We start from the raw sequence: 16,053 nt of genomic DNA on the forward strand, positions 1-16,053 counted from the left end.
TAAGACCCTCCAACTCGTGTATATTTATGAGTAGTTTGATAGTAGTGACATAATAAGTCCAACAAACTTTTGTTATGATAGACTCTAAACGACTCTCATACTATAATAGAAAGTGAACTTTTAGTCTAACTCAACTTTATAAAATTGACTTATAAAAATAAGTTTACACTCACTTATATATTATGATATGTCGTTATCTCTAATCGACATGGAATCTTTAACATAAACCAAAATTATTCTCAAAATATTTGAATAAATAAAATGAGAATAACAAAGAGGTCCTAGGAAAAAGATGAAGCGAAAATTCATTTACATTTTTACACGTTCACCTAATTTCATACATACAATTATCGGATATGATATATTTTATTTAGGTGTTTAATGCTTATGTCACTTTTCTATTTAAAAACACTTTTGTTTAAGTGAAAAGAGTGTTTATAAATCATCCTTAATTTCATTTATTAGCAATCTAATAATTATGAAAAGTATAGATGTTGAGACAAATACGACCCTAGTAGATAGGTGTACATAATTAGAGTAAATTTATAAAAAATAAAGATTGAGTTTTAATCAATTAAAGATAAAAGAAGCAAACTCCATGCCTTGAAAATATATAGCTCCACTTCCACATTTGTTAAGTTTGTGTATCCTTAGTTTAAAAATAAATAAAATAGACTTGTCACGATGTTGGCTAATAATTCGATAGAACATGTATGTATTTAAATAATTTATTTAGTTAATTTCCTTATTATTCCAAAAAACTTTTTAATTTTTATTCAATCAAACATTTTTTTATCGTCAAGAGAAAATAGAATATGTATCAATTGTATAGAATAATTTTATATTGTGATTCAGTAACAAACCACAGTAGTCATTTTCTTTTCTTTTATAGAAACTATCTTTAAAAGTAGTTGAGAAACTAGTGGTAATATATTAAGCTATAACTATTGGAAACAGGCATGGTTGACAGTTATCTAATAAGAAACCGTTATCTAATAAATAAACCGTTATTGCAAAACAAAAATAGTAAGAAAATGTATATAAAGAAAAATAATTATCCAAATGTGTATCTTTATTAATTATTATCGTTATAAATTATAACACAGACATTTCTCTTATCTTTTTAATCATTAAAATATCGAATTTGAGTGATATTTGATAAAAAAAAGTGATCTCCTTTTTAAAATTTGGCTTGGATTTAAAGACATATTTAGAATGGATGAAATTAATTAGTGCAGATAAAAATGAGAAACCCTCAAAACCAACACATATACATCAATAATGCAGTCATATTCTGAACAAACATGATTATCATTCTTCAATGACATGTAGAACAATTTTCCATAAGGTCATTATAATGATAGAGTGAATGTGTCCCAAGAAATATCAGAAGAGAGTGTGTTGCAACAGTTACTTCCGAATAATTTCAGAACTCTAAGGATTTACCTGTTAAAATTCAAACAATGGAATATTTTGGACCAGGAGACATAATGTGCATGGTAGTGGGAGAAAGGAAGGGAAAAGGAAAAATAAATAAACGAAGCTAAATCTAGGGTTTACACAATACAGAGACTTCATCTGAATGAGAAGCAGGGAGCAAGAAATTGATTACATGAGAGGAAAGAGAAGACTATGAATGAACAATTGAAGAAACTGATGCTTTGTCACTAATAGAAGAACTTTTCTTGTGCTTTACATGTCTTTCTTTCAACTTCTCAACCTTATTATTTGCATTGTTCTGGTTGCTAACTGACCCTTCTTGAGCACTACACATCTGAGACTTCATCTTAAACCCAAGTTTCTTAGAAACAGTTCCCCAGGCGCTTGATCCCTTTGAACGACCCAATTTCTCAATCTCCTGCCTCATGTTTGAACATTCCTTCTCAAGCTCACACACCCTCATCCTCATGTTGTCCATTCCCACTTTCAAAACCTGATTTTCCTTCACTGCTGATGCCCACCCACCCTCTGTAGATCCAACAACACCACTTCTCAACTGCCTCGATCCGTCCAGATTATCCGAAACTAGAAAGCAACCGGCTATGGAAGTCCGGAGCTGAAGCTGCTCGAAAAATAGAACTTGAAAGATTGTTCTGATCGGTAGCCTCTCGTTCTGCGCCGCATGCGTGCATGCCTCTAATGAGAGCTTCTGGCAATCCATCAGCCTACATAGCTGCTCTCTCTCAGACTCCACCAACCATGGGTGAGACTGTAGTTTTGTTACAGCATCAGTGAATCAGTCCAAATTAGTTAGAAGAGTGACAAGCCATTGTAACTCATGCATAGAAGGAAATGCATTATAAATTTGAAACATTCTTTGGGTAAAGCATGCCCAATTCTAAATCAAGGATGGGAATTAAATAAACATGAGCTAAGTATATCAAAAACATGCTAAACACTAATTATATAATGATATAAACCAATTTGGTGTAGATATACCTTCAAGTAAATATCTAATGCACGATATAAACCATCATCCAAAGGCCGGGCATACTCGGGAACTGCTGCGGCGAGGGCCTGAAACTTGGGAAGTTTTAAATTAATATCTGGGGCAACCTCTGCAAGGTAACCATCAATCAGCTTGGCTACCATGGTGATTGGTGTTAATGAAGGTGATCCAATCAATTGACCATCGTCGATTGAGCATGGAGAGGCACAGCCAGTAACCTGATCCATGGCAAGGAAATGGTCAAGAATTCTTTGCACACAGTCAACATTGTAAAGTGTCTCCATAGAATATGAGAAATTTGGCATTAAGAGATCTTCTAGAGTAGCTTGGTCAAGCTGCATGCCGATCCGTTTTTCCAAATTAGATATGCAAGAGGGGCTCACTCGTAGAATCATGGCTGTTCGAAGTAAACCAAACAAGAACTTTGTTTGGACCAGGCCCTTCTGCATTGAGAGCAAACCATCAATCTCTTCCAGCAGAATCTTCTGGTCATCTTCAGATAGTGGAGACCCCATAGCTACCTGTGTAAGGCGGGTGCTGGACTCACCAGAAACCTGACGTCGATTTAACATAGGCAGATATGTTTTAGCATAGAAAGCAAGAGAACCGGCGATAATCTCCTGCCTAATGCCTCGAGATTCCATGATATCTATTAATCTCTTATAAAGAGGTAAACTCAAATTCGATACATCCTCATACCACCAATCTGCACTTGAATTTTTTGGTCTTGCCCCAGTACTTATTCCATTCCACAAAACACTTCCACCAGGGCTCTGCAAAGGACCACCACGCTCCAGCACTGGCCACCCGAATAAATTTGGGTCGGTAGACGCCTTTGCTGCTAGTGACTCAATACATCTTTTCACAATGTGGAGCTCTTCAGCATGGTCCGAAACATCGTCACAGGTTTGAAGTGCCCTCAGAGAGTCTTTCCAACTGCGGAGTACCACTTGATTGAAAAAGGTTTCAGCCTGTGTAATAAGATTACCTTCACCATATTCCTCAGTCATTTCTAGAAGCTCTGCAGCACACCAGAGGTACACAACATTTGATGATGTCAGTTCAAGTTTCACTCCATAGCAGAATTTTGCAACAAGTTCAAATGTTTTGGCACCGCCAGGAATGTCACTGAGGGATATGACACATTCTTCCTCTGATTCAGAAACCTCAGCAATCCTTCTTTCCAGAACACCACTTCTAGAGAGCAAAGGGAACTGCATTAAGCATGAATTCATTTAGCTTAGTTCACAAAACCTTATACTCAAAATAACGAGAGAAAGCTTTTAGATGGAGATACATTTTGGCTAAGAAGGTAATATCAAACATGTAAGAAATGATATATGGACGAAAACGGAGCTATAACTTGGCACTGTTTTACATAATGCTCCTATAACAATACTTATCAAGTGTTTATTAACACATAAACATGCCAAACTACAACTACATTTCACAGTAGCAATGTCTTTATTTTGAACTACTGTTACACTGACGGCATACATCCTAAAATCTGATTTCTATCCTTCATGTAAACTTTAGCAAATTTTTAACTGACTAGATCAAATTCTTAAAGCTAGAAACTTATGAAAACTGATGTTTGAATAGTGCATCAACTAAATGTGATGAAAATAAACTAAAAGAATAGGTGTAGATATGTTATACCTTGTGAAGATGAAAGGACATCTCTCCAACTTCAACAACTATATCACTAGGAAGCCCAGTCGTGCAGAACCTATGTTTATGACAGCAATGAAAATGTTACAGATTATATAACTCTGATGAATTTTTCAAATAAAAAAATTAAAACAGGCACATTGCATTTTCAATCTGTTTGAACTAAGAACAATCCCATTTATAAATGGCTTAGTTTTATAAAGAAAAACTTAAGAACAGTTCCTCATAGACCATGAAGAAGATAAATCAAATTCAGCACTCCTAGAACAAGTTTAAGATAAAAAATCTTCATTGACAAATTCATTTCTATCAAACTGGCATCAAAGTAGTACAACGACCATCATACACAGGAAGAACAGATTAGAATTTTGCCATGCATATATGTTTCACCAATTATATCAAATTACTAAAAAGGGAAGGAACTCATTAAACACTTTTCATTCACGCTTTACACGTAGGTCTTATGCACCAAACTGAACTTGACATAGGAAGATCCAACAAGAAAGAGTAATAAAAAAGAAACGAGTTCAATAATGTGAACCAATATAAACTCTCGACGAAACAAGCCAGCATTCAGTAAAAGCACAGCTTACAAGTAGGAAAAAGTTCTTCCCAATCTTAGGCTTCACAACACACAGAAAAAACCGTCACATTGAAGAGAGAGGAGAGAGAGAACACAAAAAACAAAACTGTAATTTACAGAGCAAACAAAAGGATAAGGCGAGATACCAGGCCTGCCCTTGACGCTGGAAAGCATCAGTTTTGGAACCCAATTTCACGCAAGCCATCTCTACTCGAATCCTCAAAAAGAGAACAACAATCGGTGAACAAAACCAAGTGAAGAAACAGATCCAAGGCCAATTGAATTTGAAACACAATCAAACCCTTCACAAACACTGTACCACGCAGCACCCCTTGGCCTCAAATTCACCCTCCACGAAATTGATTCACAATGCAGCTTCTTTCCATGCCCTTCTCCAAAAGAAACAACCTTTATCAAAATTCCCAGCAACCCAACAACCCGAAAGAGCCGAATCCACCACCAGATTCAATCAATAACACCACCACCTCAAAAACCCTAGAACCACTCCACTATTGCTAGGGTACAAAAAAACACAAACACCCACTTCCCAAAAAATAAAAATTGATCCCCAGAAACCTAAATTCCTTATCACCACTCAGTTTAGGTCAACAACCCAGTTCTCTACCCCCAACAAACAAACAAACGGAAAAGGCCTAAACCAAACTAACCGAGACAGAAGGAGCAAAACAAAAAACCACTCAAACCCATCAAAGAAAAAGTGCAAACAGTAACAGCTTGGTTAAATAGAAGGCATTGACTCCATCTAAATGCAGGCATGTGTGTGGAAAGTTATAATTTTGGGACATGGGGCAATGTGTAACATTAATGGGTTTTGGCATCTGAAAGGGTAACCCTCCGAACCCATGTGGGGTCCGTGTCTTCAAATACACTCATTGCTCTTTTCTCGAGCACGGAATCTCCATTAATAAAATATTAATAGTAATAATAATAATGAATAATTTGGGGCACTAAGTAAACTGGATTTGACTTGGGAGAACAAGAACAGTTGAAGATGGAAGTAAAATCGGTTTGGTATTTTGTATTTATTAGGGAAATTCCTTTGTTTATTGCCACTGTCGGTTTCGTAGCAGCTGAATGAAGGAAGGACCCCCAGCTAGCCCATGTGCGTTTCCACCGCACTCGCCGTTCAGTGTTCAGCTTCAAAATCATACCTTTCTTTTGGGTCCAATCACAGTTTTCTTAATCAAAATATTAAAATTGCAACTACTGCTGCTGATTACAATGCAGATACTTGTCAAAATGAACTTGGCATGAATCAATTTAAAAAGGAAAGTTGTTTAAAACAATTCAATCAACTTGGCAAACCAAATTCCACCTTCCATTTCTTTTTTCTGTATAAAAATCAGCATTTCACTCGTGGATCAGATCAACCAAGAAAAAGATTATCTACCAGAAAATTGAGTCAGACTAAACTACTTCATTTTCGCCACTTTTCTTCCCATATTCCATAAGAAAACAAAAACCTTCTATGATTTCTATTTTGGTTGGAGGAAGGTTAGCTTATGAAAGGAAAAATTTATCTACTACCTATATCTGGAACATGTTTTTTAAATTTAGGATAAGATAATTTAGAATGGATATTACAGAACCTGTAATATGGTTTTTGTGGGCTTACATGTTTTGGATTTTCTTTTAATTATGTATCTATTTTTTAAAACTATCAAAGTAAGGGAGTTTATTTAATGCTGGATCTCTATATGTTGATTTGATGCGTAAATTTCTAAAATGATAATCTATATTTGATAATCTCTTATTAGTGTATATTCTAATTCATCAAATTTAACATTTATAAATAAATCTTTGATTTGTGAAAATAACTTTAAAATATATATTTATTAATCTTAGAGTAAATTTTGTCATTTTTGATGATTGGTTTTAAGATATAACATATAAATTGTGTTCTATATTTTCACATGGGAATCTTATCTAATAAGGGGTGGCAAAGTGGGGCAGGCCGTGTGGGTCGCTAAAAAAACACGGGCGGGTTGCTTATTTTAACTTGTTGGCCTGTTTAGACCCGTCTCGCATAACTCATAGTCCGCGCGGGCCAAGTGCGGGGCAGGGCGGGTTGGCCCGCATAACTCGCATAACTTTAAGATGTATAACTTTTTTTCTACACTCCCATATTTTCTTCATGTAGCCTCATATTTTACATTCTGAAATTTTTAATAACATCTTAGTACGCATGTTTCATGAAAATAATATTATGAGACCATTTACTTAATGCATCTAAATAAAAAATAATAATAAATATTTCTTATGCGGGGTGGGTTAGAAAAATCAGCCTGCAAATTCTATGCGAGGCGGGCCAAGTATGGGACGGGCCTATGCGGGGTCTCATAAACAGAATTTCTTTTGTCCATAACATTGTCTCTCTGAACTATCACTTTAAGAGTTTTGTAATTTATTTCCACAACTTCACATTTTATTGAGGATTTTGTGGTGAAAAAAAAATTGCAATGTATACTATTGGATTTCACATGTTTTAACCCTCAAATTTTAAAATATTGAATGTTTTCAAATATGTCTTCAACAAAATCATCATCATTCATGGTAAAAGACTCAAATTGGTGTGTGAGATGACAACTTTCTCAACTTTAAATCCTTATTTCCTTTCTAATAGATCTTTAAGGAGTCCTAAATTTCCTCATTCGTCTTCAACCTACAAACTTTTTTAATTCATTTTTAAACAAAACACATATATTGCTTTGTTGTTCAAGTCCATGAAGTCAAACTTTTTGGGTGCATTCTTTCTCTAGAGTTGTAATGTTGATATATCCTCTAGTAATGATGTTCCACAATTAATAATGTGTGGATTTTATGTACATCTCCATATGATCATTCTATAATTTTCCTCCAAAAATGTTAGTAGCTTAATAAAACCTATTAATGAAGTTAATATGTATATTTTAACAATGAGATTAGTTCACTTTGTTTTTTTTCATGAAGTATGACTATTGATCTTGTTATACGAGTATATGAGAACCTACAACTAATTAAACCTATTTTATTTGTGACTATGTGAAATTAAGTATTTTTGTTGTAAATTTGTGGGAATAATTCCGCTAACATGGATATATATATATATATATATATATATATATATATATATATATATATATATATATATATACCTTAGTATTATGACTAGGGATGGCAAAGCGGGGCAGACTGTGTGGATCGGCCCGCAACCCTCTAGTAAAAATCGCAAGGCGGACTCACCTTTTCAACCCGCATAACCCGCGGGCTAGCAGCAGGGCGGGCTGGCCCGCAAGCCCACAAACCAAAAAAAAATGACTTTGGCAGCAGTGGAGTAAATATTTTGTTTTTCTTCCTTTTTCATTTTGGGGTAGAAAATTACAAGGGTCATTGGAATTATAATTTCCTTGAGACTCCTTTTTGGTCCAGATTTGGGGATGAAAATACATGATGTTGGATGTGATATTTTTCATGTAATTTGGAATAAATAATAATGGATATATAAGGTAGTGGGTAAGTCAAGAATATTGGAAGGTTGATACTTGGATCATGTAACATTCAATTAATGTTTGTTGTTGTATTAATCATAATAATGCCTTTGTTTTTTTTTTTTGTGACAATTTTTCAAGAGAAAAGTGAAAAAAAACATTCAATTTCTAAAAAAAAAGAGAGTGCGGGTTGGCCGGCAAACCCGCGGGTCAACCCTTATGCGGGGCAAGACGAAAAGTCTAGCTCGCATTCACTTTGTGGGGCGAACCAACCCGAACCATATTTTGTGGGCCAACCCGACCCGTATTTTGCTAGCCAAGTGCGGCGCAGAGCTATGCAGGCGGGCTGACCCGCTTTGCCTTCCCTAATTATGACCACATAAATATGATGTCTCTTATTAGATAAAGTGTTTAAAATTATACGCTAACATCGGATTAGTTGGATAAAGTTATATTTTTGTGTCTAATTAGTCAAATGAAGCTTGGGGTGATGATATATATTTGTGCACACATTTATAACTTCATTGTATAGTGAAAGAACTTTCCATATGATTTATTTTCATTTTTAAATCATTTATTTTATGTAGTACTAAATTGGGTTCAATGTATCTAGTGACTTTATTTTTGTATTTTTAGCTAATCTCACATCTAGTCACTAGTTTAGCCATAACTTTTCCTATAAATATTATTTTTCTTTAATTCTACTCTCATTGGATTCTAAATTTTGCAGGGTTAAAATTGGACATTTGGTTTATTCGATAGTGGATTTTTTTAATATTTTATATTATTTTTTGAAGTTGCACCATATTTGCTAAATTTTTGTAAAAGAACCTATGCGCATTCAATTCTCCTAGTTTTGGTTTAGACTTTTGTAATCAGGCTTCTTAACCTAATTAGATTCCACATTTATGCTCATATTTATCTCAAAATTCAGAGCATACATATAGGCTAAATGTGCTCTAAACTTGTACACAAAAATCACTTGATTAATTTTTAGCTTTAGTAATTGTCTATTCATCTCTTTTTCTCTGTTTTCTCTCATGTTTTGTTTCTCTGAATTTCTTTTTGTGTTCTCCATCCATGGAGAACTAATTTTTGAGTATCAACTCATGGAATAAAGATTAAACAAATTGAAATGAGTTTTGCACCGATTCTTTTAATGCTATGAGTTATTCTCTTCTCTAATTTCAGTTTTGTACGATGTGATTGCAATTTGCATTTCTGATTTTAGAAATCAATTTAGGAATAAATTGAATCTTGATTTTATAATTATATACAAATTGGATTAAATTATGGTTTGGTTTGATTTGTAAAACTGATTTAATTGATTAATTTAATCGGTTAATTGTTCAAACTCGAATTTGAATATTTAAATAACTATGATAAAATGAATTGTTTGGTTATTGAATCTCTAAATTGACCTTTTTATCTTGTTGATTTTTGGTTTTACAATTTATTCATGTTTTCAACAACATTTATACATTTCTCAATTCACAAACCCCTAATTTTAATTTGTATGAAAAGAATATTAAATATTAAACACAATTAATATGTGTCATTTGATAATCAAATTGTGCTTTATATTGCAATTTTTTTTTTTTAAATCATAGAATCTTTGAATTCATAGTGACATTGAAAATCAATGCGTTTGTGTTTGCTCAACAAGACAAATTTATGAGCTTGTGTTTGATTAGTGAGACAAAGTTTTAACATTGTATGCTTTCATCTCTTAAGTCTAATTAATAATTAATGTTTGTACATGATACAACCTAACGTATAGTTTTTTTTACTATTATTGTCAATTTACATGTTTTGACAGTTTTCAAAATCACCATCCTAAATTGTCTTAATGACATGATAAATTTTGGTTACATAGTTTTTAAAATATTTGTGAAGTACAAAGAAGGTTGAATGATGACTTTAGAACATGGCATTACATTACACAAGTAGTTAATTTGTTTACTTTGACAGGTTATCGTCTTTCTTATTCATATTCTTATATGTATATTGAATATTAATCGTGGAAGATGTATATTCTGGTATATTATGAAAATAGTCAATCAAGTATTTATGGAGTGATATTTTATCTATTGACATTGTAGAGATCCTATATTCAAATTTTAGAAAGTAGATTTTTTTTTTCTCTCTAAAATTTTCAAACTTTGTATACTCTAATGTTATTTTTTTTTACATAATTTATTAAGTAAGTCTTTATGCATATAATGATATTGAATCACAAATAATTGACTTGGATATTAATGTTGACTTTAAATAATGATCTGGTAATTTAAAAGAGATGTTGCAATCATTTTTTACTCAATAAACATTGATGTTCATATGAATACTTTGGAATAAACATTAAGATTGAAAAATGAAAAATATAATTTAATTAGTTGTTTTATGTTTATTTATTTATTTATTAATATCATTTTAAAGTTAACATATATTATGTAGTGTGTTTGGATGTTTACATTTATTTTATAAAATGATTGCACAATAATTTATCATTTTGTAAAATGTATGGCCAATGATTTATCATAATTTCTAACATGAAATGGATTAATTTTAATGTGTCATATTTATGGTGTAGAAATTTATGGGATGTATCTTCTTATAATAGGTTATTCACTTAATATTGTTTACTTCTTATACATTTCGTCTTCTCAACTCTAAATGTGTTGGTTTAACTAACTCTCCAAATAATTTTTTGTGATATTTTTTTTATTAAGTTCTTAAATTTAATTAATTTTTGTTAATTATGTTCAACAATTTATTTTACTAAATAACATTTACTTAATATTTAATATACCACATGAGATCGAGACTCTTGTCATATACAACTAAGCACATTAATGATAGGTTAAAGGAGATTAGAAGTAAAACCATATACAATGTCAGAATATTAATCACAAAATGTGTTAAGGCAGATCCATAGACACAATATCATACAAATGGACGACACAAACAACCGATACCCATAATTCGAACGACACCAACACGTAGTTATATTATAACAGAGCGGATAAAATCTTTTGACCCAAACAGTACCATTTGAAAAAGTACAGGTTGAAGCAATAAATTATAAAAAAAATATTTTGTATTCATTTCAAACCTATTTTTTCCCAATTATTTCAATTCTATAATTGTGTAATTTTTAATTTTAGTGTATATTTTTACGTTAATATTACTTATTCATTAAAGGTTTGTTGGATTTAGTTGGAGGCTCAAATAATATGTTAAGGTGCAAATAATATTTAATATTTCAGATTCAATTTCTTGTATGTATTTTAATACGGATTTCCTTGCAATCGAATCCACATGTGTTAATCTATATAATTCCAATTGTAAATGAAATGGTAATATGATCCATTTACCAATTAAGTGGTTTAGAGTTATTAAAATTTGATCCCTTTTCCCTTTCACTACCATTTTCAGAAGACACCATAACACATACCATGGAGAATGTTCATGACCATCACTTCGATTATGAGGTATATGTTTAGTATTGTTGTATTTTGACTTTACTTTTGTGATGGACATGTTTTGTTGTGTTCATATATTTTTGCTTTTTTTAATCTCATTATTTTCATACATTGTTTATTAACCTAACTTTGTACCTAATATATTCTTTTATTGCATTGTTGTATATTATATGCCTTTTTTAGCACGGTTTTGTTTTTTTAAAAAATGTAAACTGAATTCTTTTGAGCATATTTTTTTTTTCTATTTTACATGACTTCGTTTTCTTTAAATTGTAAACTAACTTATTTTTGAATGGTGTGTTTCTATTGATTTAAATTTATCTTTTGATATTTTTATTAATTGAGTCAAATATGTTTTTGTTATTGTATTATAACTTGAAATTTACTTTTGTTTTTAATTTAAATTTTATACCTTCTATTGTAACAAATAAATTATTAAAATAAGTTTTTTTTGTGTGTTTTTTAACTTAATAAATTAATTTTTAATTAATTATATTATAATATTAAAATATTTACAATGATTTAGTTTGAAATATCTTAATATCCTAATACATAATAATTTATAATGTATGTAAAAAAAATTAACAATGATCTATTTTAATAATTTCTTTTCTATAAATATCAAAATCATTTTAATCATTTCTTTATTATAAGTACAAAATTCTAAAATTTAAACTAAAAACTAAAAATCATTTTTTCATAAAAATATATATAAAAAAAGCATATTTAACGCTTATTAATTTTACGTTTTAACAATAATTTTCAGATTGTGTGGAACGTGAGTTTGCAATTGTTATTTGGAATGAAGTTGGTCCTGACATGTGGATGATGATAAGGACAACACACCATCTGATTATTTATAGATTCTTTCCTCTGCACTCCACTAAGCCGTAAAAAATGTCAAAGTCACCTATTTATGAAAATTTTGTTACAAAAATTTTACTTTCAGTAATTTGAAAATCTTTAGATTACACGATCTTAAAATTAAAAATTTTGGTGTTACATTGGTATAATTTAGGATTATTTATTTGCAATGATATTTGTAATCCAAAGTATCTAAACAAAACAACAACTAAGGTATGCAATTTTTTTTTGACGGAGAGGAGACTAGTACTCATTTATTTTTCGAGTATAGATTCAATTGGTTATTATGAAATCATTATTGTGTATGGTTGGGTGTGCAAGGTGTGTTCATAATGTTCCATTGCTAAACTTTTCTCAGTTTAGGATGAGCAACGCGTCGACTTCAGTAAATGAGGTTTGGGGAGAGATTTGATCGCAGTAGTTAACGATGTTTGGAAGCACGAGAATAGGTTAATCTTTAAATAGGGAGTAGTAGACGTACGGTAAGCTTTTGCTTTGATTCAATTAAAAACTTAGTCTTGAGTTACATCCAAGTTACAGTCTGCGTATTTCTCTTTTTCTAATTGGTGCATAGACCCGATAATTTGTACGAAGATGATCACATGATGTATTAATTTAAGATGTATGATTGTTTGTTTTAGGTGACTTTCTTTGAGTTAAGATATGAATGTTCTGTATAAACATACATGAGGGTATGTTTAGGGAATGATTAAGGTTGTAATTATATATAAGGGTTGAACCATTCATAGAGTGACTCATATTTTTTATTTTTTATTGCTTATAAAAAAAATAAAGATAATATAAATCACACAATTACACATTAAGTTCCAGACTAAATTATATATATAAAAATTCTATTACTATTGCGTAAGACCATACTTATATATTTAATATATTTAGTTTATGATACATATACATACATTAAAAGAAAAATGAAATATTTAATTATGTCGTACAAATGTTTTATTAGCACATACTATTGTTATCCTAGACTAATAAAATAAAAATAAAGACTCAGTAGGGAAAATGCATATAAAAGTAATAAGGTAAAAGCATGATGATAAAAAGGACTATGTTAAAAGGAAAAATAGGAAAAAAAGTAGCCACAAATTGTGTTTATGTCCATATTAAATCAAGTAACATGGACCAACCTAAAAAATTGTTGCTATCTTTATTTGTCCTTATTTATTTTTCAAAAGCTACAGAAGCAATCAGGTGTGGTAATTAATTTTATTGAAATAACTCAAAAAGCTTATTTTGTTTGTGCATTAAACTGTTTCATTTAGGGTCTCTTTTTATTTAATTATTTATTTAGACACAATAAAATGAAATCAAATAAGGTCTGGAATATGTTTTAAGAATTTGAACACCATACTAAAACCTTCAGTCACCATGCCATGCCATATATATATATATATATATATATATATATATATATATGATTCCTCCATAGCTTCCTGTATGATTGTATAAAACCATTCATGAATCACAATGTTTTTACTGAGCTAATTTTCTTTATTTTTATTTTTTTTTACTGGAATGAGATTTGTTATTGAGAAAATTATAGATATGAACAAATCGTAACATAACATGATTTAAATGTAAAAGAGTGGTAACAATGTTACATATTAAGGATAATTCGAGTTAAGATAACACAATTTTAATGTAATTAGTTTAAGTTAAAATCATGTTATTTTGATAAAACTTTATCTTTAACATGACAAAAATTGTGTAATATTGAATTTATGATTAATAGTTTTGAGTATATGTGAAATTATAACTTTAATTTGGGTTTAATTTTTGTTAATCAAAATGAGATGTTTTAAATGATTGTATGATGAAACACGGCTTAGTTAAAGATTATTTACATGAATTTCATACATTTCTATATATAAAAAAATCATAGTACATATATATGATACTTTTCGCATTAAAACCAGAAACACTTATTAAACAATTTTAAATGGGTTAAGATATTTAATCCATTTATTTATTTTCACTCATCACGTTTAATCAATATGTTGTTTATTGCATTTTTCTATTCAAATTATAATTTTTATTAAGATTAAATATATTTTATTTCTCTGTATTATAATGTATTTTTTTTTATAATTTAAACGATAGATTTTTTGAATACCTGTAATAAGGATAAACTTCTTTTTGAATATTTTAATACTTGTAGCAAAGATTAATTTCAATACTTTTTTTATCATAAATATTTAAAAAATTTAAAGTTTAAACTAAGGATAAAAAACAAATTTATATGAAAGTATCTGAACAAAAATTATATTTAATCTTTTTTATTAAGAAATTTCTCTGCTTTTCACATCTAATAAAACTAGTATATTGATTCTAAACTATGCAAATTACTTTGTGTAATGAATGAAGAACATATTTTATTGGATGCATTTGTTTGGTTGGCATAAGAATAGTAACAAAAGTAGGTGGAGTAGGAAGAATAATATTTTGACTGTTTGGTTGAAATTAAAAAGAATGAGTAGTTTTTTCACCTACCCTTCCTTGCATCAATTGTAACATCTTTTTTATCAAATATTCTGTTATAGAAAATTAGGTAGGCTTGATAATTGTTTTCAGTTTAATTATATTTTTAGTTTCTTAAGTATAAAATGAATATAATTTTAGTTTTCTAAATTAAAAAATTATTTAGTCTCTTAAATTATTTTTTGACTAAATATTAAATTTGAAAGGGTAATTTTTTTTTTCAATTGTAGTGTTTAAGGACTAATATTATACTTTTCAAATTTAAAAAAATAAAACAAACTTTTTCAAATTTGAAAAATCAAAATTATATAGCAACTAAACAGTTATTAAAGAGGATTCAACAACTATTATTTATAATATTATTGGTAAAAATATGTATTGAAGGGTAAATCAAGAAAATAAATTGTGTCCACTAAGGGTTAAGAATTGAACTGTAAGACTTTAAGTTTAACTCAACCTCATAAAACTGACTCATAAGATTGAGGATTGCACCCACTTATATACAATGAAATGTTCTAATCTCTAATCGATGGATCTCCCTTCTGCTTCCCCAGTCAATGTATTAGTAGAAGATATGATTTCTTTGAATTGAGATTTATTCGTTTTTAAGTAAGCACGTAACTCAACAAGAAATTTCCTTACCTGTCTAATTTCTAATGAATCAAGATAACCATTCGTTCCGGTATAAATAGTTACTATCTGTGAGATCAAATGTGATATTTTATTTTGATAATTCCTTTTATGAATATGGATTACAAATATTTTTATAAAAGCGGTTCATTATGAGATTTTATATTTCAGGATTTTATATTTCAACTAGATTTAAAGATATTATTAAAAAAATATAAATAAATATAGAATACCAATATTTGAAAGTTTTGTTTAATTTAGTTAAATAAGAAGTAATTAAAATCTAGTCAACCATCATATCTGAATAATATAATACTCTTAATTCTCGAAATTCATTGGTTTACCTAATTGACTACCATCTCATTTATAACTATGTATAAACTA

General features: G+C 29.9%; 1 protein-coding gene across 1 annotated transcript; it reads right to left on the reverse strand.

Annotated features, from left to right (window-relative positions):
- Window positions 1-1,399: 1,399 nt before the first annotated feature.
- Window positions 1,400-5,884, reverse strand: LOC137820452 (Phototropic-responsive NPH3 family protein). The gene is made up of 4 exons (XM_068624554.1): window positions 4,850-5,884; window positions 4,109-4,178; window positions 2,440-3,663; window positions 1,400-2,209 (listed from the first exon to the last, which is right to left on the reverse strand). The coding sequence occupies exons 1-4, from the start codon at window positions 4,906-4,908 to the stop codon at window positions 1,631-1,633; spliced, it is 1,932 nt and encodes a 643-aa protein (XP_068480655.1). The 5' UTR covers window positions 4,909-5,884; the 3' UTR covers window positions 1,400-1,630.
- Window positions 5,885-16,053: the final 10,169 nt, after the last annotated feature.

Source organism: Phaseolus vulgaris, chromosome 9, assembly GCF_051622355.1.
Source record: "Phaseolus vulgaris cultivar YP4 chromosome 9, ASM5162235v1, whole genome shotgun sequence".
NCBI lineage: Eukaryota > Viridiplantae > Streptophyta > Magnoliopsida > Fabales > Fabaceae > Phaseolus > Phaseolus vulgaris.

Coding starts and splice junctions, on each gene's coding strand:
- LOC137820452 (XM_068624554.1), bottom strand. CDS start 4,908: ATGGCTTGCGTGAAATTGGGTTCCAAAACTGATGCTTTCCAGCGTCAA. Junction 4,179..4,849: donor CAGCGTCAAGGGCAGGCCTG/GTATCTCGCCTT, acceptor TCATAAACATAG/GTTCTGCACGACTGGGCTTC. Junction 3,664..4,108: donor TGTCCTTTCATCTTCACAAG/GTATAACATATC, acceptor TGCTTAATGCAG/TTCCCTTTGCTCTCTAGAAG.